Raw genomic sequence first — 24,181 nt, 5'->3', positions numbered from 1 at the left:
GGTAGAGGGCAACAAAATGAGTATATGCATCTTGAAAAAAAAAAAAATCTTTCCTTAATTGGTATGTTAACCTACAAAATAATTCTGTTAAAAGTTGAAGGGTGAGGAAAAAGCCATGAAGGGGCTGGAAAAACAGAATGCAAGCCAACTCCTGGCTGAGTGAACAAGAGTGCTCTGTAGTGCCCTGGCTCTCTTTCACTTTTGTTTCCATTCTTTTTGAAAGGAAACTCCTTCAAATGAGATAGGACCTCCCTAAACAACCAGAATGAACAGCCACAAAAACTCCCTTCAGCAGGGAGAAGACTTCATCCAAGTTAGCTTGTCTTTTTTTATCTAATTCTTCACATGGCTCTCCCAGATGTAATTTCCTTCTTAGGAATTTATGAACCTTGATAAACAAAGCAGGAGGAGTCCAAAGTGTCACAGTGACTCTCCTGAAAAGGCATAGGAGGGGACCATGAGCTCACTTTTGAGAAGTAATCTTCTCCATCTGACATTTTTGTTGGAATTACACAGATCTAAACTGCTTTAGTACACAGATTAAATGTCTCAAAGAGGCAGACAAATAAACTGTCTGCTGCCACGTTGAGCAGGGAGTGGGTGGGTTATTTTGTTACATTATGATGGAAGAAAAAGCAATTAATTCTCCTCTAAATTGTTGAATACAATGCAGTTACACCTTCTAAAGATTACTTCAAAAGTCAGGGGAGATTAAGAGATCTTGATTTTAATTTTCTCCTGTAATTATACAGAGAACTCCCACCTGCATCCTGCCATTCAGGTTGCAGATGTTGAGCAGCAGCCAAAATTTCTTCCCACACTGCAGCCAGCAGCATGGAAGTGACCTGACTCAAATGTCTGCACTTGGATTACAAATCCCAGTTTTCCATGACTGCACAGTCAGCAGAAGCACTACCTGATTTAAAAGTATCAGCAGAAAATTATGAATTTGCTTATAACCCAGTCTGAGTGAGGTGAATGTGCCCCAGGGAAAGTTAATGGACACACCCTAAAGCATGGACATGCCTTTGGAAAACATCTGTCTGGGTGGAACAATTTGGAGAAGTTTGCAAGAAGGAGCCTTAAGGTTTGAAAACCAACCAACCAAACCCCAAAGTGCCAACAGATAAAGTAAGCTCAAAATATACCTGATGTCCATGTATGGTGGCAATAATCATGTCCTGACCAGGGTGTAGAAGCACTGGTAGCCCTGGGAAGGAGCTCCTGGCACTGGTTATTGGCTCACAAGCACCTTTCTGTGATGGACCAGCTCTACAGGAGAAGCTGCAGAGGACAGGACAGGTTTAGGGCAGCTCAGGAAGGACATGGACCTGCTGGAGTCAATCAGGTGATGCTCAGAGGGCTGGAGCACCTCTCCTGTGAAGAAAGGCTGAGAAAATGGGGTTTGTTCAGCTGAAGAAGACTCCAGGGAATCCTCAATGAAGCCTTTCAGTACCTGGAAGGGGCTTATGAAAAATACAGGGACAGACTTTTTACCAGGGCCTGTTTCAGTAGAACAAGGGGTAATGGTTTTAAACTGAAGGAGTGTCAATTCACATTAGGTGTAAGAAGTTATTTACAATGAAAAGATTTTTACACTGGCACAGGTTGCCCAGAGAAGCTGTGGATGCTCCATCCCTGAAAGTGCCCAAGGTCATGTTGGATGGGGCTTGGAGCAACCTGGGATAGTGGAAGGTGTTCCTGTCCGTGTTTGGGCTGCGATGAGCTGAACTTTAAGGTCCCTCCCAACCCAAACCAATCTGTGATTCTAAAATTCTATTACACAGCTCCCATTCAGGAAACTCCGTGCCTCTCTGCGCACATAACCAGAGCCTTAATGTCTTAAAAAACCAGTTTGCACCGTTCTCTGCTGGCAAACTCCCAGAGTTTGCTCGGAGATGCTCCAGCAGCGCTGAGCAGTGACCGCAAACCCGCGCATCCCGCTCCTCGGGGAGGCGGAGAAAGCGGCGGCAGAGGGAGGAAACCCCGGGAAAACAGGGCGGGAAAGGACGGAGGGAAAGCGAGGAGAGGAGAGACCAAACAGGCGGGAGTGACAGAGAGGAGGGGAGGGGAGGGACAGAACAGAGAAGAGGGAGGGTCCCTCCGCCCCGCTCCGCCCGCTGCATGCCCGGCGGGGCGGGCTGAGCGCGGGCTGCATTCGCCCCGGGACAGCGGCCGGGAGCCCAAAGCAGCCCCGGGAGCCCAGAGCAGCCCTGGGAGCCCAGAGCAGCCCCGGGAAGCCCAGAGCAGCCCCGGGCAGCCCCCGGAGCCCCGGCAGCCGCAGGATGCTGGCGGCGGGCGGCCCCAGCCCCGCGCAGAGCTGCGGGGCCGTGCTGGTGGTCGCCGTGCTGCTGCAGTCCGTGTGCGTGGCCGTGACCTTCCTGTACTTCACCAGCGAGCTCCGGCAGGTCTGTGCGGGGCTGTGCGGGTTTGTGCGGGGCTGAGCGGCGGGGGGACCCTGCCCCCGGGGCAGCCCGGCTCGGGGGGCGATGCCAGAGCATCCCCGGGCTGCACAAAGAGCTCCGCTCCCTTTGTGCGCAGCGCAGCCTGGGTGTGAGCGGGGACAGGAGGGCACAGCCGGGCACACACTGAGTGTCCGGCTCGAGAAAACAAAGCTCTGCCGTTTTGCCCGAAATGTGTTTCCCATTAGAGCGCAAATTCGCCGTCTCATCACTTTTGCGGTGCTGGGTGGAACAGGCGCTGCACAGCCGAGGAGGATTGGGAAAGCTCAAGTGCCTCGTAGATGCTTCCTGTAGGACAATACGTGGTTTTAATAACTAGCTCTAAAGGAACTGCACCAGACGGCAAACACCGCTGAATTCCCCGGAGTAACTTATAAAACACCCATTGTATAGTCTAGATGCTTTGGTCTCCCTGCAGCCTCCCTTGAGGTCTGCCAGCTGCTGCTTAACTCTTCCCTCCTCTTGCAAAACGTCATTTACACTCCAGGAAAGTTGAATTTAATTGATAGTCCCGTGTGTGTGGCCCTGCTTTTCAAGGACCCTTGTTACTCAGGGTTTCCATCTTATCCCAAATTGACTGTCCTGCTCTAAGTTGTGCCTGGATGTTACTACTCCTGGCACACAGGTAAACCTAGCTGCAGGTAAGTATTCTGTACATCTACAACTTCAGAAAGTACTGCATAAATCTGAATTACTATTGTATATATATGCACTCAGTAATGCACAACTAATTACATTGTTAATAGTAATGTAGATATGCATGTCATGCTATATATGTATTTATTCCACATTAGATTTAATAGGTGGAGTCTTCTGAGATGTCAGAGTTGTCTCTGAGGCCGAGGGTGTGCAGTGTTCTGCAATAGGAGCCAATGCCCATACTTTAAAAATGTATAAAACAGATTTTCCTGCTGAATGATAGCTGTGGCTGACCAATGGGGGAGCCACAGAAATGTGCTGACTGTGAAATTAGGTTACATGATTGCTAATGAAGAAAAATATATAAAAGCATTCTCATGCACACAGTTCAGAGTCCTTTACTAACAAACGTGCCAATCTAAGTAGTTAGTCACTTATTTTTTCCTTCCCTCTATTTAAGCATATACACCTGGGACACAACCACATCCCAGGGACTTGCCCAAAGTACAACTCATAGTTTCTGAAGAATAACAAGCCTGCATTTGTTGTGACGGGATAAATCTGTCCAAACTGAAGTTGTGCTTCTCTGCAAACAAAGGCTGCTGGCTCTGGAGGGGGTACCTTAACCACATATTCCTGCATGTGCCATTAGGTGCACAATAAACAGGAAAATCCTCATCTAGACACAGCCTGCTACCCCACATCCACATGGTGCATGTGGAATAAATCTCTGTAGGTAAACTATGATTTTTTGTCTGCACATTTTTCTTCCCTTTTTTTGTTGAACAATACCTGCATTTCTACACCTTCACCAAATGACTCTGGCTGCACAGACTGCAGGTATTTCCAGCTTTACAAAAAACATGCTAGTAACTAGCAGGATTTGTCTACTACTGTAGTAACCTGATTAGGACTAGGAGTAAGACATTTGTTCAACAGTTTTGCTTTAAGAGGAAGTACTGAGACAATAAAGTTCTTATGCTTCAGGATACAGGGCAAGGAAAACAACCTCTGGCTTCCTTCTGCTTCAAAAACAGTCCAGTAACCACTCCTAACATAGGAGAGAGGCTCTACAAGATAAGATTCCTGCAGGAGTTGTATCTCAAAGGGTTCAGTGCTGCAGATAAACCTCATTTAGTAAATCTTATAAGAGAAATTCCAGTCCCTCAGTTCCATAATGTGCTGCTGCAAGGTTGCATTCCCATAGCATTTCAAAGGGTCCAGTGCCAGGAGGGTAAACCTGTCTGGGGGAAAGTGAGCAGGTAAGGTGCAGGCAGAGGCACAGGACTTTGCTCTCAGATGGGAGGGCAGGGCTGAGCTGTGACAAGTCTGCAGGAGAATAAGCAGTAACCTCACAACTTGATTATGTTTGGCTTTTTTTCTTAAACTCGTCAAACTGCTTTTTTATAGAAGCTCATTGTATAATTAAATCAGTCAGAGCCTCTAGTCTTACCTCAATGAGCACATAATATTAATCACCTAGAGTTCTTGAAACCTGACTTGAAAATACCACTGTGCTTCTTGGCAAAGACACAGCAACCCTCACAAACACCCTTTTCCTTCTGCTACCTACAAAATACATCATTTCAAGTACTAGCTGAAGCTCAGTGGAATCTGCTGCTGCAAACAAGGTGGGACTTGAAGGAGGTGAAGTCTCCTCCCCCTGTAGCAGGAAATCTCTCTCTTTGTTTTCTAACAGCCAGGAAAAGCATGGAGTGTGAAGGAGGAAATCCATTTGTTGCTTTCAATTCCCCAGTCTCAAAGGCAGCTAAAAAACTGGTACTTGCAGAAAACAATGCATCAGTTTAGCAAACCAAACCAAGTTTCTATACCACAACAAAAAAGTGAAATTTAAATGCTGCTGCCAGGATTGCATCTGAATGCTCTGCATGTTTCTTGCTGTTGTCTCCAAGTTCCTGCAGTGCTTTGCTGGCTCCTCAAGCCTGACCAGTCTGTAGCTGATGCAGCAGGAGCCCAGTTCAGGTTCTGTGCTCCCACTCTGACCAACAGCGCCAGCTGGAGTCACAGGGAGCTTGGAGAGAGCTTTCCACTAGGAAAACACTCCCAGTCTCATTCCCTTGGAGCCAGAAGGAGTTTTGCCAACTCCTCAGTCTCAGCAGATTTTAAAAAAAAAAAGTTTTCTCCATGACTAGAGGATACAGATATTTGATATTTTCACGTCAAAAACATCTAGCATTATAATTTTATTTGGACTCAAGTGTAATTTCACTATAAAAACAAATGCTGTTAGGAGAGACCACAAACTGGATATGGTGAGGATATGGTACAAATATATATGTGTGTATATATATATATATATATATATATATAAAACTGCAAAGGTCTGGATTAGAAAATGCAACTGGCTGAAAAGAAAGCATAGAAAGTACTTTTAAGTTATAGTATTTGATTTCGTCCGCAAAAATTGGTTTAAAAAACAATCTTGTGCAAAAAAAATGTTTCTTATACAGAACTAGAGAATCTAAAGAATTTCCAACATCGGGGATTTGGGTGTTGAATTTTCACAAAGCCTATTAAGTTGAATACTGGATACCAGATTTATGTCCATGGAGATAATCCAAGCATATTTTTTCGTGTGAGGTGTGCCCTCATATTTAAATATGTCAGATCAGGATGAATTAAATCCTCTTGTTCATGTAGCCCTACTTGCACCATACTAGCAAAAGCTTTAGAGAAAAGAAAGTGTGTTTCTTAGCACTTAGTGAATCTTGTGACATACCACAGCTGCAAAAACATGGATGAAAAATGCTGTTTTCCCTGTGCTGCAGCTCCAGGACTCGTACTCCAAGAGCGGCATCGCTTGTCTCACCGGGGAGCAGATCGGAAATTCCATCCAAAACTTGGATCTCATCGAAGGCCAAGACAGAGAGGCTGATCCCTGCTGGCAAGTCAAGTGGCACCTGGGAAAGTTAATTAAAAAGGTATTTGGGAGCAGTGTGCTTGCTGATGTTCCAGCTGAAGGAATCCTAATAGCAGAATAAAGGAGGCTCAGATTGTTTTATTGCAATGCAATTGTCAGGCCACAGCTCCAGCTGCAGAGTGCCTGCACTGAAGCAAGGGAAAAAACAACCCATCAAAGTGGTTTCGCTGCATTCAGGAAATAGTAAAGCAAAGACTATCAGCTTTTACTAAGCAAATTCCACTGATAGGCTGGCTTATCTGAAATACCTCAGGGTGAAGGTTTTCTACTTGACCATGATGGTGCTATCAGAGCTGTCACTGCCTCTTTGGAAATACAGGGAGGCTGGGGAGAGAAAATGAGATTAAATGTAACACAGGGAGAGCACAAAGGTGCCTAAAGAGTGGTCCAGTCAGGAGCTGTGTGATGCAGTGGTGGAGGAAAGAGCAAGTGAGCACACAGCATCAGGCACAGCACCTTCCCAAAGAGCAGCTCCTGCGTGACTTACACACAATACACATAATTTTGGCTACAGACAGCAAAGTCAGTCTGGCTGAAAAATCACAGTGGCTAAAATCTTCTGGAATGGCTTTCAAAATCCCATCTCCAGCACATAAACAAGCTCATCCACAGAAATTCTCTCCTGGCTGAAATTTCCTGGCAAAAACAGGTCTTGCAGTCCAAAACAGATTCTCTATTTGTGTTCAGAGATCTGGGCTCCTTTGGTGGAAGCTCTGCCAGTGAAGTCCCTGAACTTCTGCACTGTTCAATACACTAAAGCATTGTTTTAGTTGGTGGGTGTTTACTAGCTCCCTGATTGCTTAGAAAAAGGTAGCCTGAGTGCCAGAAGTAAGTTACAACTACAATAATACTACTATTGCTATTAGGATAGATGGATAAATAGAAATGTGGCAGGACAAAACCCATCAATAATTAGTGATACAGGCCTTATTAACCACCCAGGTAAATCATCACCACGCTGCTGCTGCACCACTGTCAATACTAAACTGGTTTGTTTCAGCAAACAGTTATGAAGAAGGGAAATGCACAAAGTAAAATATGCTGGATTAAGAGCTTAGATAGATAGGCAGAGGTATAAAAATAAATTTAATTTAATTCCTCAGATCTAAGACCCTATAGTTCATACTGCCCAGTATTCTGCAATAGTGGTGCTTGGACACTTCTCTTATTTGAGAGAAGCATGAGATTCAGATTTTTCCAACAGACTTATGCCTGAGCTCTTGAAAATGTTTTCCCATGTATTTCATTACCTAAAAGTTGAAAACATAGAAATTCTTTATTACAACAAACTAATAGGTGCCTTTTTCCCCCTGTTTGTTGATCAAATCTAGAGTCCCCTTTATTCATGAGTAAAAAAAGGTGTGTCTTTTTCCTGCTCCTGTCAGCCCCAGCTGACAAGCTAATTCATTTCCACTGTGTTTGTTTCAGATGATGTCAAGAAGCTACGAGGAAAACATATCTGCAATCAATGGTATTGTAATAATTTTATTAACTGTGGTAAAAAGGAGCCACGGGTGGCACTTGATATATAATGACTTGATTTTGTAAAAGTGCAGAAAACGGACTAAGATCTTGTACTGGCATTAAGTCATCAAAAAATGATTACTTATTACTAGAAGGTAAATTTTCAGGAGCTGGAATTACTGTCAAATGGCTAGAGTAAGGTAACCAAGGTGGACTCAGCCTCTAGAGCTCAGTCCCATGTGTCATGGGGGATGTTTGAAAAGCCCTCCCAGTGCCCCAGCTCCTGGAACAGGCAGCACAGAGCTGCAGAGATCAGTGAGGGAGCAGCTCTGCTGAAGCTCACACTAAAGATGCTGGGTGAAAGCATTACAACCTCCAAGTGGAAATTGACAGGGAAACGAGGAATATTTAACCATAAAATTGACTACTATGGATTGTTATGTTTGTTGATAACTTGAAGGCAGAGGGAGGAGAAAAAAGGAGAACAGAGAGGCAGAGAAAGACATTTCATGAGCCAGAGTGAAATCGGAATTCGAGCCTTATTAACCAATAATTAGCCATCAGCTTACGATTCAGTCAATTAAAAGTGACATACCTGTTCTGTGCCATCAGGTCAGGTGGAGCAGGTGTGTGTGGAGGGCTGGCTGCTGACGAGGGTGTGTTTCCTTGCAGTGGGGAGCACGCTGACGCTGCCGCGCGCCGAGGGGCAGCAGCCGCGCGCAGCCGCGCGCAGGATCGCCGCGCACCTGACGGGCAGCAGCAGCAGGAGGAGCTCCCTGGCCTCCCCACGCAGTAAGGACAGACCTTCAGAGCACCTAAACACAGTTAATGAAATTGCTCTCCCATTGCCAGCATCACTGCTTACAGACACCTTTTAGCACTGGTGTTGAGTTAGGGGTAGGGAACAAATCGTCTTGTCCCAGACATTGGGAACCCATTTCCTCTGGGTACCTTCCTAACTCTTCTTTTGGAACCTTCACTGGGGGAAAAAGAAATTGAAATGTCCTTCCTAGTGCTAAGTTTTCCTCTTTTCTATCCTTTTCTTCTGTTGGTTGTGTGAGTCCCAGCTGCTATGGTGACAGACCTATTAGAAATAGAGACTTGACATTCAGGCCATGTTAATGAAGGGCTTGCTCTGCTTTCTGCAGCTTCCAAAGGTGTCAGACACTAATGGATATTTTAACTTTGTTACGAAGTAAAAACATCATTTTTTTCTCCTTATATGGGACCACAAATATTAAAGGCAGTTCATGTTAATTCCCACATAAAGTTTACTTATGGACCAACAAATTGTTGAGAATGGATCTAATGAACTGCTGGGAAGAGCAGGTTTCCTTATTTTATTATTAAAAACAAGGCTCTTCAGCTAGCAGACACTTGGCTTCACTACCTGTTTTTTAAGTTAACATCTCTCTCTTTTTTTTTTTTTTCCCCAAGTAAATCCCTTGCCCAGAAGAGGAAATGGACACAAAATAAACAACTGGGAATCATCAAGAAAAGGCCACTCCTTCCTTTACAACGTGGAGCTGAGAAATGGGGAGTTAGTGATACCCCAGACAGGCTTTTATTACATCTACTCACAAATTTACTTCCGCTTCCGTGAGGAGGAGAACGAGGACTCAGACCTGCTGGGACAAATCAAAAACCCCAAACAGCTTGTCCAGTATGTTTACAAACTGACTAACTACCCTGAGCCCATTTTGCTCATGAAAAGTGCAAGGACAAGCTGCTGGTCTAAAAAGGCACAATATGGACTCTATTCCATCTATCAAGGTGGTGTGTTTCAGCTGAAGAGAGAGGACAGAATTTTTGTCTCTGTCAGCAACAGTGACATAGTTGACATGGACAAAGAAGCAAGTTTTTTTGGAGCCTTTATGATCAGTTAGAACATGAAAATCATGATCCCAAATGGCCCAGTTTTTCTAGTCAAGGACAGCTTGAATTCCTATAAAATAGGAGATAACAAGCAAAAGCTGTATGGATACCAACAAGAGCAGCCTGCCCTTCCTCACCACGTTCTGTCCCAGCAGCAGCAGCTGGCAGTGGGTGGCAATGCTCTGTGCAGGCACAGGCAGCCAAGCTGGGAGTGTGTGAGGATTCACAGGTGATACCTTTGGCCAGGGCAGGTGAGCACTCACCTGCAGCAGAGATGCTCCAGGCTGGCTCAGCTGTGGCACGAGGGATGGCTGATGCTCCAGGTCTGCTTACTCAAGGCTACTGGACATCAAATTTTATTTGTGGTCTCCATTAGGACCCTTTCTTGAATGTGTCAGGAACCTTTGTACATACTGTGCCCAAGTGTCTGTAGAATATCTCCAGATGTTTTCTGAACAGGAGTTTTGCAGGAGCTGCACATCTTCATCTCGTCTAACAAAGCACTTAAGCACCTAATTAATTTTAAGCACACAAACAGTCTTGACTACATCAGGGTATCCACATGCTTGAAATTAAGTATGTGCTTAAGCATCTCCAGAATCATGTCTTGGGTAAACACATTTGTCTTGTGAGGGATATTGTACATAAGAACAGCTGCTGGAATGGCACTGAAGAGCTTTTGAAATCAATCTGTGTTTTGATCAACATTTTGTAACAGTGCCTATTTACTTAATTACTGTGCTGCAGACATCTCACCAGGCTCCCAGTAAGTTCAGTAATGCAGTTGCTGTTAGACTTGCTGACAGCAAAAACTGGATCCGGAAAAAAGAGGTGGATTTCTGTAAATACTGAATTCTGTGAGAAATTTGCAGCAAGTTAGGCATGACAAGATTCTTCCATGTTTATTTGTACTGGTCTGTGTTTGGTAGGATGTAATGTAGAATAACACACCCTGATGACTAACATTTTAAGGAAAGCAGGGACAACTATCTGTACTTACAAAAATGCTGCTTATTTAGGTAATGCTGTAAATATTTGATTTTATTTTGAGGAATTGGAAATTTTTCACTACGTTTTTTATAAAATACATTTTTTTAAAAATGAACAGTATATTTTTTAACTATGAAAATGACTATTTTATATTAAAAGGATTTGAAAGTTTATGGGCTCAGTGCATAGCAAAAGTCAGGTTGTGTAAATCAGCACATCTGTAGCATTGTCAGTGGAGGAATAGCAAATTGCACCATGAGTGCATTTTGCCCAGATTTGGAGGAAACAGTGGGAAAGGTAAAAAAATAATAAAAATTGGAGGGAAAGGAGGACAGTTCTGCCAATGTTACTCTACATCAACAGAGTGATGGCAGGATAAAGTCTGTTTTTTTTTTAAAGTCTGTTTTTTGAGTGCACTGGGGTTGCCGTGGGAACCCTCCCATTCACCTGCATGCTGTGGTAATTAAATCACAGCAGCCCCTGCACAAGGGCCTCACCAGTAAACAGGAATTGTTCATCTTCCTGCCCAGCCTGCAACAGGGGGTGTACAGACACCAGCCCTGTGTTCATCTGGCTATTCAGACAAGCAGGTACATTGGCTGACTTAAATACCTGTGTTGGAGCAGCAAGAGAAGAATTTCGGGAGCACCTTTCTTTTGGCAGGTCAGGGCAAAGGAACCAGTGTAAGCTGAAAATAATGAGTTTTAACTTCTGCCTGCTGTTTAACAGTGTCACACACACTGCTTTCAGTGGCAGTCAAACATGTGAAATTCCTCACCGTTTACTGGAACACTTTGGTTTGCCTCCTTCTCAAATCATCTGTTTTTGACAGAGAACAGAAAACATTTCTACAGTTTTCTTTTCTGATGTCAGTATTTAATTCAGAAATTTTTCTCCCTGCCAGAAAGGCTGGAGAACAGAGTCATTCCCTATGTATCTGTATGTCTGTTACCTTGGAGAAATTACTTTTGTAGGGTGGACTGGGCTTGGTGATTTCAGCACAGGACTGACCCCTGCTATCAGGTTTAGTCTCTGCATGCAGAGCATATTGCAATAGGAATCACACCAAATAGTAATTTTCTGAGTGATCTGAAGGCAGGTTTGCCAGATCTTATCTTAGGGGAAGATTGTCAAGACAGGACACCTTTGAAAAAGAATGGAAAAATATAGGAAGTTCTGTTTGTGCTCTGTCCTGACTCACACTTTTCATCTCACTTTATGCTGAATGACATATGTAGCAAATTTTGATAGGTTCCATTAATGTGTGAATATTGTAAATTTTTCTACATGCTTTTTTATATAAAATGTTTTTACTAAACAGTTATTTAGTCTCACAGTTATTATTGGTGTCATCCTATGGCTTCCATAACAACCCTGTCTTAAATCATTTCCCTGACATTGATTGCTATCAGATACAATCCATTAAATGCCAGAAATGGTTGCAATGCAAAGGACAAAATGCAAACCATTGTGTAATTCCATATAACTGGCTTCCAGATGCCACTTGGTGAACAGCATCTGGAAGCAGCAGGCTGAAGAAATCCCTGAAAATGATCTTGTGACCAGAGAGCATTTCCCTTGAGGTACCTCTCATATTTCTGGGCCTTAGCAATTATTTAAGCACTGGGAATTCTTATTTAGTAGCAAAACATCTGATCTTTACCCATTACCAAACAACAGCAGAAGATGTTTGTTCAGCCTGGAGAAGAGAAGTCTTTGGGAGACCTTAGAGCATCTTCCAGGACCTCCAGAGGCTCCGAGAGCTGGAAAGGGACTTTTCACAAGGGCACAGAATGATAGGGCAGAGGGGAATGCACTCACACTGCCAGAGGGCAGGGGATTGGGATATTGGGAAGGAATTCTTCCCTGTCAGGGTGGGGAGGGCTGGCACAGGGCACCCAGAGAAGCTGAGGCTGCCCCTGGATCCTGGAAGTGTCCAAGGCCAGGCTGGATGGCAGCTGGGATAGTGGAAGGTGTCCCTGCCCATGGAACCCCTACACCAAGGGATCATCTCTGGGGATCTCAAGGGCTCTCCCTGGAGCTGGGGAGTGAGTCTGAGGAGCAGGGACAGGATGCCCAGCTGTGACCCAGTGACACAGTGAGCTGAAGCACAGCCAAAAGCTGAGTCTGGACCTCTGAGTTAGTGACTGCAGAGCACAGCTTTGCTGATTAATAAACTAGCAGTGCTTTGAAGTCTGCTGGCAGATATTACTGCCATACAAACAACTGTAAAGTAATTTGAGCTCATTCTGTGTTTTACTTTATTAAGCTGCATTACTGCTATTCCATCAGCACTCCTCAGTGATGAGAGCTGCTAAACCATAACCTTTGAAAGCATACACCAGGTGCTACCTTCTGCTCTAAACCACATTTATAACAACAGTCAAAACACCTTCTGTCCTGGATATAATAAAAACTGAATTTGCTTTTCTCTGGGTTTTGGAGGCACATCATTTTAAAATGAATATCTACCTTGAAGTCTGTTTTCCAGTTTCTTCTCTCCACAATAAACACATCATGATTGTAGATTCAAAGCCTTCAGATATTTCCATGACAACAAACACTGATATAAACAAGAATTAGAACTTTACTGGATGAGAAGAAAATTGAAAGAATGGAACAAAGGAGTGAGATCTCAAAACTCCACAAATAGAAACTCTTCTACCTCATCTCCGGTGCTTAATGCAGCTTTGAAGCTACTGAGGAGAAACAGAAATAATTTAAGAGTTCCATGAAAGGTAAATGCCCAGTATAATGTGTTTTCTAAATTATCTTTTTAATATCTAGTTTGCTCCTACAACCAGTGGATAAATAGAATAAAAAGTCTTTAACTTCAGCCCCTTTCTCTCATTGCAGTAAGACCAATGACTTCACTCTTGTATTGTTGCCAACATGAAACTAATGTTCTTGCAGCTGAGGGCTGGTGGACAACTTTTTTGGGAGCCTAAAGCCATCTTCTCTCACAGTTCTTACCTCTACTATCACCACTATCTGCACCACTGTCCTTTAGCATATGCAAAGCTGAAGCAGGAATGCATTATGCAGCTTTTGTGGGATGACAAATCTTTATATTCCATCCAAATTTAGCCTGATATTGCCAAAGAAGTCAAAAAAGAAAGCTAAAGCTGCTTTTCCTCTCTCTCAACTGATTTTTTTTTCTGGCTCTGACCCAGTCCCACGCAGGAAAAGCAGCCAGAGGAGCCCTTGACTCATGATACCCTTTTAAGAAGGAGATCAATGTTGCTGGATTTGAAGTACAGCTGCCAGTTCTGATCAATTGGCTCATAACACATGAAACTCCCGAGGAATTCAGGGATAAATCATTGCATTGCAAGCTCAGGTTGTCTGGAGTGTACAGATCTGGTGCTTACTTACTGTGGAGTACTTGACTTTGGTATACGCACCACAATTCAGGTATTATTCTAGAAAAGAATAAATCATTTTCCTGGGGAGAAGAACAAAAAACAACAACAACAAAACCAAACCAAACACTTTTCTCTCCCTGGGGAAAGAGAAGTTGTCATTTTTGACAAGACACAGTTCAGCAAAAACTGAAAGAGTTTCATGAAGGATCCTCTCTACATAGAAAGTCACATTTGTAGCTTCAGGCCATTTTCTATGGTAAATATCAACATCCTGCAGTTAACACTACTGGTCTGAGAATGTATTAGGGGAAAGAAATTTTAAAAATGAATGAGATAATTCCTTTTAATAATGCAAAGTATTTGGCAGCCTAACCACAGAAGGAGTTGCCATCTCCATAATAAAAAGCATAATATAAATTAGGTTGGGGACACAATTCTAATATGAAATAATAGTATCTTAGTGGCATAAAGCCCATGATTTTTATTCAGAAACATGTAACACAGCTATGCAGACAACTGAGTAGACAAAATGAGAAGTACATTAGGTTCTTACTCCTTTTCAACTGCAATAATGTGCAGCCATCCTTCATAAAATTTAGCAACTGTTGAGTAACTTGCTGCAAAACTGTCTCACAGTTCACGAGCAGGAATGAGAATACTGATTCCAGTGAAACTACAAAAATATATCATCCAAATTAGGATATGGACAAGGCAATAAGGCTAATGCTTGCATGATTACAGAAGGCACAAATTACAGAACACAGGCACATTCAGAGGCACAGGCAGAGTAACTCAGCATTGTATCACACCACCCTCCAGCAAAGCCCTGCAGCCGTGAAATGGGAATGCCAGTGCTGGAGTGCACCCAGGGGAACAGCAGAAACCTGCTTCCCTGCCGGGCTGGGCAGCCTGGAGCAGCCTGGGGCAGCCTGGAGCAGCTTGGAGCAGCCTGGGGCAGCCTGGGGCAGCCTGGGGCAGCCTGGAGCAGCCTGGGGCAGCCTGGGGCAGCCTGGGGCAGCTTGGAGCAGCCTGGAGCAGCTTGGAGCAGCCTGGGGCAGCCTGGGGCAGCCTGGGGCAGCCTGGAGCAGCCTGGGGCAGCCTGGGGCAGCCTGGGGCAGCTTGGAGCAGCCTGGAGCAGCTTGGAGCAGCCTGGGGCAGCCTGGGGCAGCCTGGGGCAGCCTGGGGCAGCCTGGAGCAGCCTGGGGCAGCCTGGGGCAGCTTGGAGCAGCCTGGAGCAGCCTGGGGCAGCCTGGGGCAGCCTGGGGCAGCTTGGAGCAGCCTGGGGCAGCCTGGAGTAGCCTGGGGCAGCTTGGAGCAGCCTGGGGCAGCCTGGGGCAGCCTGGAGCAGCCTGGAGCAGCTTGGAGCAGCCTGGGGCAGCCTAGAGCAGCCTGGGGCAGCTTGGAGCAGCCTGGGGCAGCCTGGGGCAGCCTGGAGCAGCTTGGAGCAGCCTGGGGCAGTCTGGAGCAGCCTGGAGCAGCTTGGAGCAGCCTGGGGCAGCTTGGAGCAGCCTGGGGCAGCCTGGAGCAGCTTGGAGCAGCCTGGGGCAGCCTGGGGCAGCCTGGAGCAGCCTGGGGCAGCTTGGAGCAGCCTGGAGCAGCCTGGGGCAGCCTGGGGCAGCCTGGGGCAGCCTGGAGCAGCCTGGGGCAGCTTGGAGCAGCCTGGAGCAGCCTGGGGCAGCTTGGAGCAGCCTGGGGCAGCTTGGAGCAGCCTGGGGCAGCCTGGAGCAGCCTGGAGCAGCCTGGGGCAGCCTGGGGCAGCCTGGAGCAGCCTGGGCGAGTGCAAGGCGTCCCATGGCAGGGTGTAGGAATGGGATGAGCTTTAAGATCCCTTCCTACCCAAACCATTCCATGATTCTAGAGTTAAGGTAGATGCCAATGTGGACTCAGAGCACTGGCTGCCCCCTGAGAGATGGGACAGAAGAGATCCAGCCCCTCTAGATAGACAGGAGTGAAAAAGGACTGTGCTGCAGCACATATATCCTTACAACCTGTGGGGACGAGGAAAGGTGAAAAGATACAACTGTACAGATGGGTGGGAAGTTACTTTACCACCTCTGATCTCACCTTGTTCTGCTCACATCTTATTTCTTGGGTACAATATTGTCCTTTTGTACAACAGGAGTCGGCAGCTGGGGAAGCACGGCTCCGTCTGTGCCTGCAAAAGGCAGAGCAGAGGACAGCAGTAACACGCTGAATCGAAATTTAATTGCAGGTAAATCATGTAGAAGTGGGTGACTGCTGCAGCTTCGCTGAACTGGAGCCTGGCCGGGCTCCTGCCAAGATCCAAGGGCAGAGCAAAGAGACGGAGCGAGGAGGCAGCGATCGCACCCAGGGCTGCGGGACCGGCCGCGTGTGCGGGGACAGAGCTGAGAGCGCTGGCCGGGAACGGAGCCCTGCTCGGGGAGCACGGACGGACAGCACCGGGAACGGGAGCACGGACAGACAGCACAGGGAACGGAGCCCTGCTCGGGGAGCACGGACGGACAGCACCGGGAACGGGAGTACGGACACACAGCATCGGGGAGCTCGGACAGACAGCACCGGGGACAGCGCGGACAGACAGCACAGGGAACGGAGCTCTGCTCGGAGAGCACGGACAGATAGCACCGGGAACTGGAGCACAGACAGACAGCACCGGGGAGCACGGACAGACAGCACCGGGGACAGTACGGACAGACAGCACCGGGGAGCTCGGACAGACAGCACCGGGGACAGCACGGACAGACAGCACCGGGGACAGCACGGACAGACAGCACCGGGGAGCTCGGACAGACAGCACCGGGGAGCTCGGACAGACAGCACCGGGGACAGCACGGACAGACAGCACCGGGAACGGGAGCGCGGACAGACAGCACCGGGAACGGAGCTCTGCTCGGGGAGCACGGACAGGCGGCACCGGGGAACGGAGCCCTGCTAAGGGAACAGGGACAGGCGGCACCGCACCGGGGGACAGAACGGACAGGCGGCACCAGGGCTGCGGGAGCACGGACAGACAACGCCACAACTGGGGACAGCACCGGGGACAGCACGCACAGGCGGGCGGCGGGGCAGGGACCGGGGCCGGACGGGCTGAGCCGTGCAGAGCCAGGGGCTCGGGGGAAAAGTTTGGCAGCTCGGGCAGCGGCCGCGGGGGTCGCAGCGGGGCCGCTCGGTGCCCACGTCTCCTGTGACGCGGCAGCGCCCGCCCGCCCCGGGCCGGGGGGAGCGGCGGAGAGGCGGAGCGGGGCCGCCCGTCCCTGCCCTCCCCTGCCCGTCCCTGCCCGCCCCCGGCCCCGCACCTGCCCGGCGAGCAGCGGGCACCGCGCGGGGCCGGGCCGCGCCGCGCCGGGCGGGGATGCTCAGCCCGCGGCGCCAGGATGCGGGAGGGGAGCGCGGGCGGCCGCGGAGCGGAGAACCGGACGGGAGCCGAGCCCCCGCTGCACCTGTTCCCCGTGCCCGTGCTCACCGGCATCACCGTCGCCTGCGTCCTGCTCTTCGTCATCGGGATCATCGGCAACCTCATGACCATGCTGGTGGTGTCGCGGTTCCGGGACATGAGGACCACCACCAACTTCTACCTGTCCAGCATGGCCTTCTCTGACCTGCTCATCTTCCTCTGCATGCCCCTGGACCTCTTCCGCCTCTGGCAGTACCGGCCCTGGAACTTCGGGGATCTCCTCTGCAAGCTCTTCCAGTTCATCAGCGAGAGCTGCACCTACTCCACCATCCTCAACATCACGGCGCTCAGCGTGGAGCGGTACGTGGCCATCTGCTTTCCCCTGCGAGCTAAAGTCATCATCACCAAGGGGAAGGTCAAGCTGGTCATCCTCTTCCTCTGGGCCGTCTCCTTCATCAGCGCCGGCCCCATCTTCATCCTGGTGGGGGTCGAGCACGAGAACGGCACGAACCCGCTGAGCACCAACGAGTGCCGCGCCACCGAGTACGCCATCCGCTCGGGGCTGCTCACCATCATGGTCTGGACCTCCAGCATCTTCTTCTTCCTGCCCGTGTTTTGCCTGACCGTGCTGTACAGCCTCATCGGGAGGAAGCTCTGGAGGAGGAAGAGAAAGAACATCGGTCCAAACACTGCCATCAGGGATAAGAACAACAAGCAAACTGTGAAAATGTTAGGTACGAGTCCTCTTGCTCTGTTTTTCCAGAAGGATGTGTGTGCTTGTGTGTGTGGCAGAGAGAGGAAAAGATGGGGAGCTCTCTGATAGTTTACTGTAGTTCCTTCCAAAGGAAAGAAAATGTTTCATACAAAAGGCTAAACCTCAGGGTATCTGTAGAATAACTCTCCTCCTCCTTTAGATTTATTTCGAACTGGTTTGAGCTGGGGACACCCAAATAGTTAAACAAACATTAATAATAATTCCTGACAAGGACAAATACTTCAGTTATAATTAGCTTGTGCCCTGGAGATTTTTGAGCGTTTTTGCTCTTTGGTTGTGGATACCAATGTTATTTACAGAGAACAGTTTATTTGATATTTAAACAAAACTAAACCCTTCTCAATCCATGAAGTTGAGCTGCAGACTACAGCCATGCAGGCAGGACATGATGTGCACTTAAGATTAATAGGAAAAGAGTATCAAGGTTTCAGCAAATTGGAGTTATTTCCTACCACGGCCATGTAAGCTTATGAAAATTAATCTGCATTTTCCTATTAGTAAAACCCCAGGATATGCTGAACCTGGAGCACTGTCTCCTTTGAGGTCTGTGATGCTGTAAAATATCACTGACTGTAAGAAAACAGGATCAGGACAGCAGACACTGTCATTCCTAACTTTGTGTATTGACACTGCTGAGTGTTTTAAACTTGTTGGAAACACAAGTTTTAATGTTCTAAGTCAGTGCATGTAGTGGCAGCTTGATACACAAACCTAAAAAGTTATCCTGCAGTTTAGGGTCTGAAAACTGCAGAATCCTGCTGCTGCTTCTGCATACTTTTATCCAAGCCAAAAGTCCTCTGCAGTGCAAGTCATCCCATGGATTTTGGGGGGATGAGATGCCCTGCAGGAAGAAGCTTTCACAGGCTCCTTTCAGCAGGGTTGAAGTGGTGGGCTAATGAGGCAGACAAGAGGTGGCAGTGAGTCCTAAGTACCTTAATTATCAAATAGGAGCATATCTGATCTTTTTGTTCATGCCCTAATTTATTACTATGTAACAGCAGGATGAATAATAAAAGCTGCAACATTTTTTATGCCCTTTCAGCTACATTTTATGATCAATAGAATTACTTCAGTCTGGTAAACGTGACCTTGGAAGTAATTAATTGTTTACACTTCTAGAGGATTATGAACTTCCACTGACTATAAGTAAATTACATATATTACTACCATATTTATATTTCCATATACTTAACTGTAAAGAATTTTGAAATAAAATTTATTCCTGCCCTGAAGTATTGCAAATGAGCATTGCAATATTTCAGGCACCTTTTTTTTTCCCTTTTACAAGATCTGAGAACAGCCAGGCAGTGGCAAGACTCTACTCTGACAGAGAGCCAATATTCCCTAAATGATAATAGTCTGATGCCTGATAGAAAGATGGAAAGAAGTTAGTGAGGGCTCAGTGGCAGCAGATGCTCAATGCAGTCAGCTCTCACTGGTGTTAATGTCCTGCTTAAAATTTAGAAGGTGCTTTCTGAGGTTTTATCAAGTCATGGAACATAAAGTAAATGGGATTAGCATCAGCAGTTCTTTTAACTGTAAAGACAGGTTATGCTTCTGGGTCTGAAATAAAGCATCTAAAATGTATAGCCTGACTTACAAATGAGCTAGCACACCCCATTCCTACTGAAATCCATGGATCCTGCATGCATGAAGATCAAACTGTCAAAAGCCTGGCTGGGGATATTGCATGCCTACACGTGCTTAAAATTCTAATTATAATGGACTGTGCTTTAAACTCTGTTCATTCATAATAACCATCGTAGTAAAATTCATTACATGGATTCAAATTCCCAGGTGAGCTAGGGAATCATCTGAATTCTGTGGGGAAGATAGTGAGGGAAAACTGGAAGTGGTTTGCTCAAGAAGATGCAGAGCTTGAAAACCTATTCTGAACCTCAAGCTCTGGTGCTTTCCACTCCACCACAAGTCCTGCATAAGCATCCTTTTAAACTTGGGAATGCTGGCGCAGAATTTTTGGGGAAAGATATCTCTAACCATTCTTCTCAGTAATTTGATTTTATTATCTTCTGAGCCATGATAATGAGGATTGCTGACAAAAGCAGGTTGCTAACACAACCTGCTCACCAGGGCCAGGTTGGACTGGATTTTGAAAAACCTGGTCTCGTGTAAGGTGTCTGCTCATAGCAGGGGGCTTGGAAAAAGATTTTCTCTAAGTTCCTTTCCAACCCTAACAATTTTGTGATTCCATGAACAGGTTAACTGTAAAAATTGCTTAAGAAAGCCAGAAACCCTCGCTCGAGTTTTCTGGTTTTTCTCTCTCTAGTATATTAATAGATACACTCAGAGCAATATGAAAAATCATAAAGGTCAAAGGCACACAGGAAATGAACAGAAAGTTTCCCTTTCTCTCAGATGAAAATTCCAATGGGTCAGTACTCAGAGATACCCACATTCCCATTATTATATAGACATGATATTTACATGTAAATGCAATCACTGTAGTAATACAATATTACAGATATACTGTGTAACTATAATTATCCAGTTATATACTACACATTTAGTTTTACTCTTCTTGGGAGTAATTCATTTCCAAAAACTGACAAACTGGAGGGGTGTACCACTCTCATTATCTTGGCATATGTGCTCTACAAGTCCCCATTGTGTGTTTTATTTTGGGGCTTTGCCTTTAACAATTTTGGTTTTTGTCTTAAATAATTTTGCTTCCCAGTAATTACATTCTTCATTGTAAACCACAGTGTTGAGCCTATCACATATAATTTGCTTTTGTTAAACAGTACAGATGGTAGATGATTATACTTCTTTTGTCACCATTAGGATTCCTTATTGCTCTGTTGATGCAAACATAAGTTTTATAGGTCAGAAGTTTGCTACATCAGATTAGTTGGGCAATATTCAGGCAGCCTGTTAAGATATGATCCAAGTGTATTAAGTATCACCAGTTTAGACTCTCAGAGAATGTATTGAGACACAACTGAAAGCTGAGGGGAGGCATTTTCACACTCTGTGATTAATTTGTGAAATGAACAGAGCTGCGGGGCAGAATGTTGATCACCTGTGTGTCGATACTCACACTTAACACGCTTTCCTCTGCTGTTTTTATTTTAGTCGTGGTGGTATTTGCGTTCATACTCTGCTGGTTGCCTTTTCACGTAGGACGCTACCTGTTCTCCAAATCCTTCGAAGCTGGATCCGTGGAGATAGCAGTGATCAGCCAGTACTGCAACCTGGTGTCCTTTGTGCTCTTCTACCTTAGCGCAGCCATCAACCCCATCCTGTACAACATCCTGTCGAGGAAGTACCGCGCGGCCGCCTGCCGCCTGCTGGGGCTGCGGCCGCTGCCCAGGAACGGCCTGGCCAGCAGCAAGCAGGGCAGCTCCCGGGGCTGGACAGAGCCCAGCCTGGCCACATGACAGCACAGACCCCTGAGCCCCCCACGGGAGGAGAGCAGGGCCAGGAGAACCCCAGCGCTGGAGCGAGCGGCACTTGGGGCATCACCCGCCACAGGTCTGGGGGAAAACACCCAAAGTTTGGGACTCTGAGAGGAGAGACGTGGTCACGGAATTGGGCAACGCTCCAGGTGTTGTTTTTGTGCTGCTTTTGCCCCTTTGATTTTTTAATGCTGACTTTAGCCCTGACCAGGCAAACGTGGCCCACCCCACTCCAGAGTTTGTACGACTTCAGCAGCGCCAATTCCAGCTGAATTTCTCCAGAGTTAGCTTTAGTTTTGCTAAGAATTTTGCTAGCATCTAACCAGACCCTAGAGAGAGAATACTGAATTGCCTTTTCAGAGTAGTAAACAGGAAATTTGATACACTTTTCATAAAATCAATTTTTAAGTAAGCTCATGTTTTTCTCTGAATGAGGAAAATTATTTCTTAAAAAAAGAAAAAAAAAAGAGATATAAAATGGATAATTTTTAAACATGATAAAAGTAAATAACCTTCATGTCACATCCAAGTAGAAAGGAAAGAAAAAAATGCCTTCACAGAAGTGGCTTAGAACGTGACTGTACTGAAATATTTTTTTAAAATATATATCAGTGGGACAAGGATAATGCTGACTTCAGGCCTGCAGTGATGCTATAAAAATGTGGAATGCAATCACCCACCAAAGTCTTTTTTTTTACTAGCTAAATCATTGTACTTGTTCTGTCCAGTTTGACTGTGAATGACTTGATGTGTTTGAACTTGGAAGCTTTTAATTGTTTCAATATTTGTAACGAGTCTGTGGCTACCTGTCCCTCACTGCCCCATTGCACCCTAAAGCTTGCTGAGGACAGGTTTCCTGCCTGTAAACCCCTCACATTTCTGTTTAAAGTCTGTTCCCAGTGCCACATCCCCCTGTAAAGCCTGGTGTGCATTTGTGCTTGTTTGCTGCAGTGGCAAATTGAGAATATTTTGCATTTTTTAACCACCATGACCTGAGAAGGTAATAGAAAAATCTGCATTAAAGGACACAGGCAGGCACATTCTCATACTTGATTCATAAACCCCTTAAATTAGATTTTTATACCTCAAGTGTGCCATTTCAAGGCAAACCAGAAAATGTTCCATCCTCTGTGCTAATGAGTATTGGCTTATATTGTCTTGCCAACATGTGGGTTTTGTGCCCCACAGAGCTGAGAGAGCTTTGGAGCATGCATGTGTGCTGCAGCTTTCTGTTCACTTGGTTCTAGTGTTCATCCCCAGCTGGTCCAGAGCCCTTTCTCCCTGGTGGATTTTAATCTCCCTAGTGAATTGTGTGTTAGCAGAACTCTCCTGCCTCCAGCCCCCCGCTCACACCGATGGGCCACGTCCCCCTGTTACACCTCCAGCTGCTCAGGTTGAACTCACAAGAGAAACTGGCCTCTTCTGTATATTCAGTGCCATTTCTATCACCTTTGCTGGTGCCAGGGGCTGGTTGCTGCTCCTTGGTGGCACCTGAGCCTGTCCCCTCCCCTCTCCAGAGTGCAGGGTTTGTGTGCAAACACCCACACCGAGGCACTGCAGGATCCCTCCTGCTCCACCTCCACCCACATCACCTGTCCACGCTGTTCTCTCTCTCACTGGCTGACAAGCAGGTCTGGTGGCAGAATTCATGCAACTCAGGGAAACAAGACATTTGGGAACCACAGAAAGGGTGCAGATGTGAGCTCAGTAACAACCTGTCTGTACAAACACCCGGCGTCACATCGGTGTTTCAATCTCAGCTGTGTCTGTGCTGTTAAATGTGAACAGAAAAAGAAATAAAGTGATGAGACCCTTTATAACCCTGTGGCTCTGTGGTGGGGGAGGATCCAGTGTGACTCGCACAACTGGATTTTAATTTTTTTTTTATATATTTATGTTTTAATTTTGTTCCCCAAATCTGTATAACTAAGTTGATTAGGTTATTTTGTTTAACCAGAGTAACTGCAACATGAAAGCCCTGTGTGGACACATTTGTGCATACAAACTACAAACATATTAATAATTTCATTTAGCCTAAAAATTTCATCAGGAGAAAATGTAAATTTTAGCTCTAACAACACTGTAAAATTTCCACAACTTTGTGTATAGAATGAAATTTAAAGCATTTGATCTGAGGTCATAAAAGTCAGAAAGAAAGGGACTGGCTGCTCCTTTGGAGGGAGGACAGGACTTCTTCCTTCCTTCCAAATGAGGAGATGGACTTGTTTTTATAAATCCTTGGACAAATCCAGCAAAATACACAAATTATCTTTAAAGAAAAGTAGCCACCTTCACAGGACTCTTGCACAAGCAGGGAAATACCTCATACCTAGCAGGGAACACAAAGATTTAACACACTGTAGCTGTTAACACACATCAGCCATTAGTTCCTGCCCTCAGTACCAAAACTTTCCTATATGGATTCTCTAAAGCCAGTGGGGTCACATCAGCATGTGCTGAGTGCAGATGGTGAATAGGAACTGCTGGTCTATAATGAACTGCTTTTATATGGAAAGCAGGGAAAAAAAACCACCTCAAAACCTGGCTAACCCTCACTTTTGCATCATAAAATCAACTTTTGTCTGATGCCTCCAAAAAGACACACGTCCCCACCCGCAGTGATGGATGAATCCAGCATTGCTTGTCTTGAGTGTTATTCAGAGAATCACAGAACATAAAAGGGACATTAAAGACCCTCTAGTCCCAACCCTCTGCCATGGGCAGGGTGCCACCCACTAGATTGCTCAGGGCCCCATCCAACCTGACCCTGCCCAAGTTTCAAGAAATAACTTCACTAGGAGAAAAAAAAAAAAAAAAAAGAAAGAGTGAGCAGGACTTGAAGAGCATTTTTTACCTAAGAGCAGTGAAGTCAGTCCAA

At 46.1% G+C, this 24,181-nt stretch overlaps 2 protein-coding genes across 3 annotated transcripts; both read left to right on the top strand.

Annotated features, from left to right (window-relative positions):
* The first annotated feature begins 2,112 nt into the window (after nucleotides 1-2,112).
* TNFSF10 (TNF superfamily member 10) lies at nucleotides 2,113-11,695 on the top strand. The gene is made up of 5 exons (XM_056498578.1): nucleotides 2,113-2,408; nucleotides 5,891-6,043; nucleotides 7,471-7,513; nucleotides 8,179-8,298; nucleotides 8,944-11,695. The coding sequence occupies exons 1-5, from the start codon at nucleotides 2,286-2,288 to the stop codon at nucleotides 9,390-9,392; spliced, it is 888 nt and encodes a 295-aa protein (XP_056354553.1). The 5' UTR covers nucleotides 2,113-2,285; the 3' UTR covers nucleotides 9,393-11,695.
* A 5,283-nt stretch (nucleotides 11,696-16,978) lies between these two features.
* Nucleotides 16,979-23,119, top strand: GHSR (growth hormone secretagogue receptor). 2 transcript variants are annotated; one of them, XM_056498577.1, is made up of 2 exons: nucleotides 16,979-17,846; nucleotides 21,029-23,119. In XM_056498577.1, exons 1-2 carry the CDS (start codon nucleotides 17,093-17,095, stop codon nucleotides 21,283-21,285), a joined length of 1,011 nt encoding a protein of 336 aa, XP_056354552.1. In that variant the 5' UTR covers nucleotides 16,979-17,092; the 3' UTR covers nucleotides 21,286-23,119. The 2 variants fall into 2 exon arrangements, with proteins under 2 accessions (XP_056354552.1, XP_056354551.1); XM_056498576.1 differs by having other exon boundaries at nucleotides 16,981-17,846; nucleotides 20,981-23,119.
* The last annotated feature ends 1,062 nt before the right edge of the window (nucleotides 23,120-24,181 follow it).

Source organism: Oenanthe melanoleuca, chromosome 9, assembly GCF_029582105.1.
Source record: "Oenanthe melanoleuca isolate GR-GAL-2019-014 chromosome 9, OMel1.0, whole genome shotgun sequence".
Classification (NCBI taxonomy): Eukaryota; Metazoa; Chordata; class Aves; order Passeriformes; family Muscicapidae; genus Oenanthe; species Oenanthe melanoleuca.
This window is presented reverse-complemented; position numbering and strand designations above follow the sequence as displayed.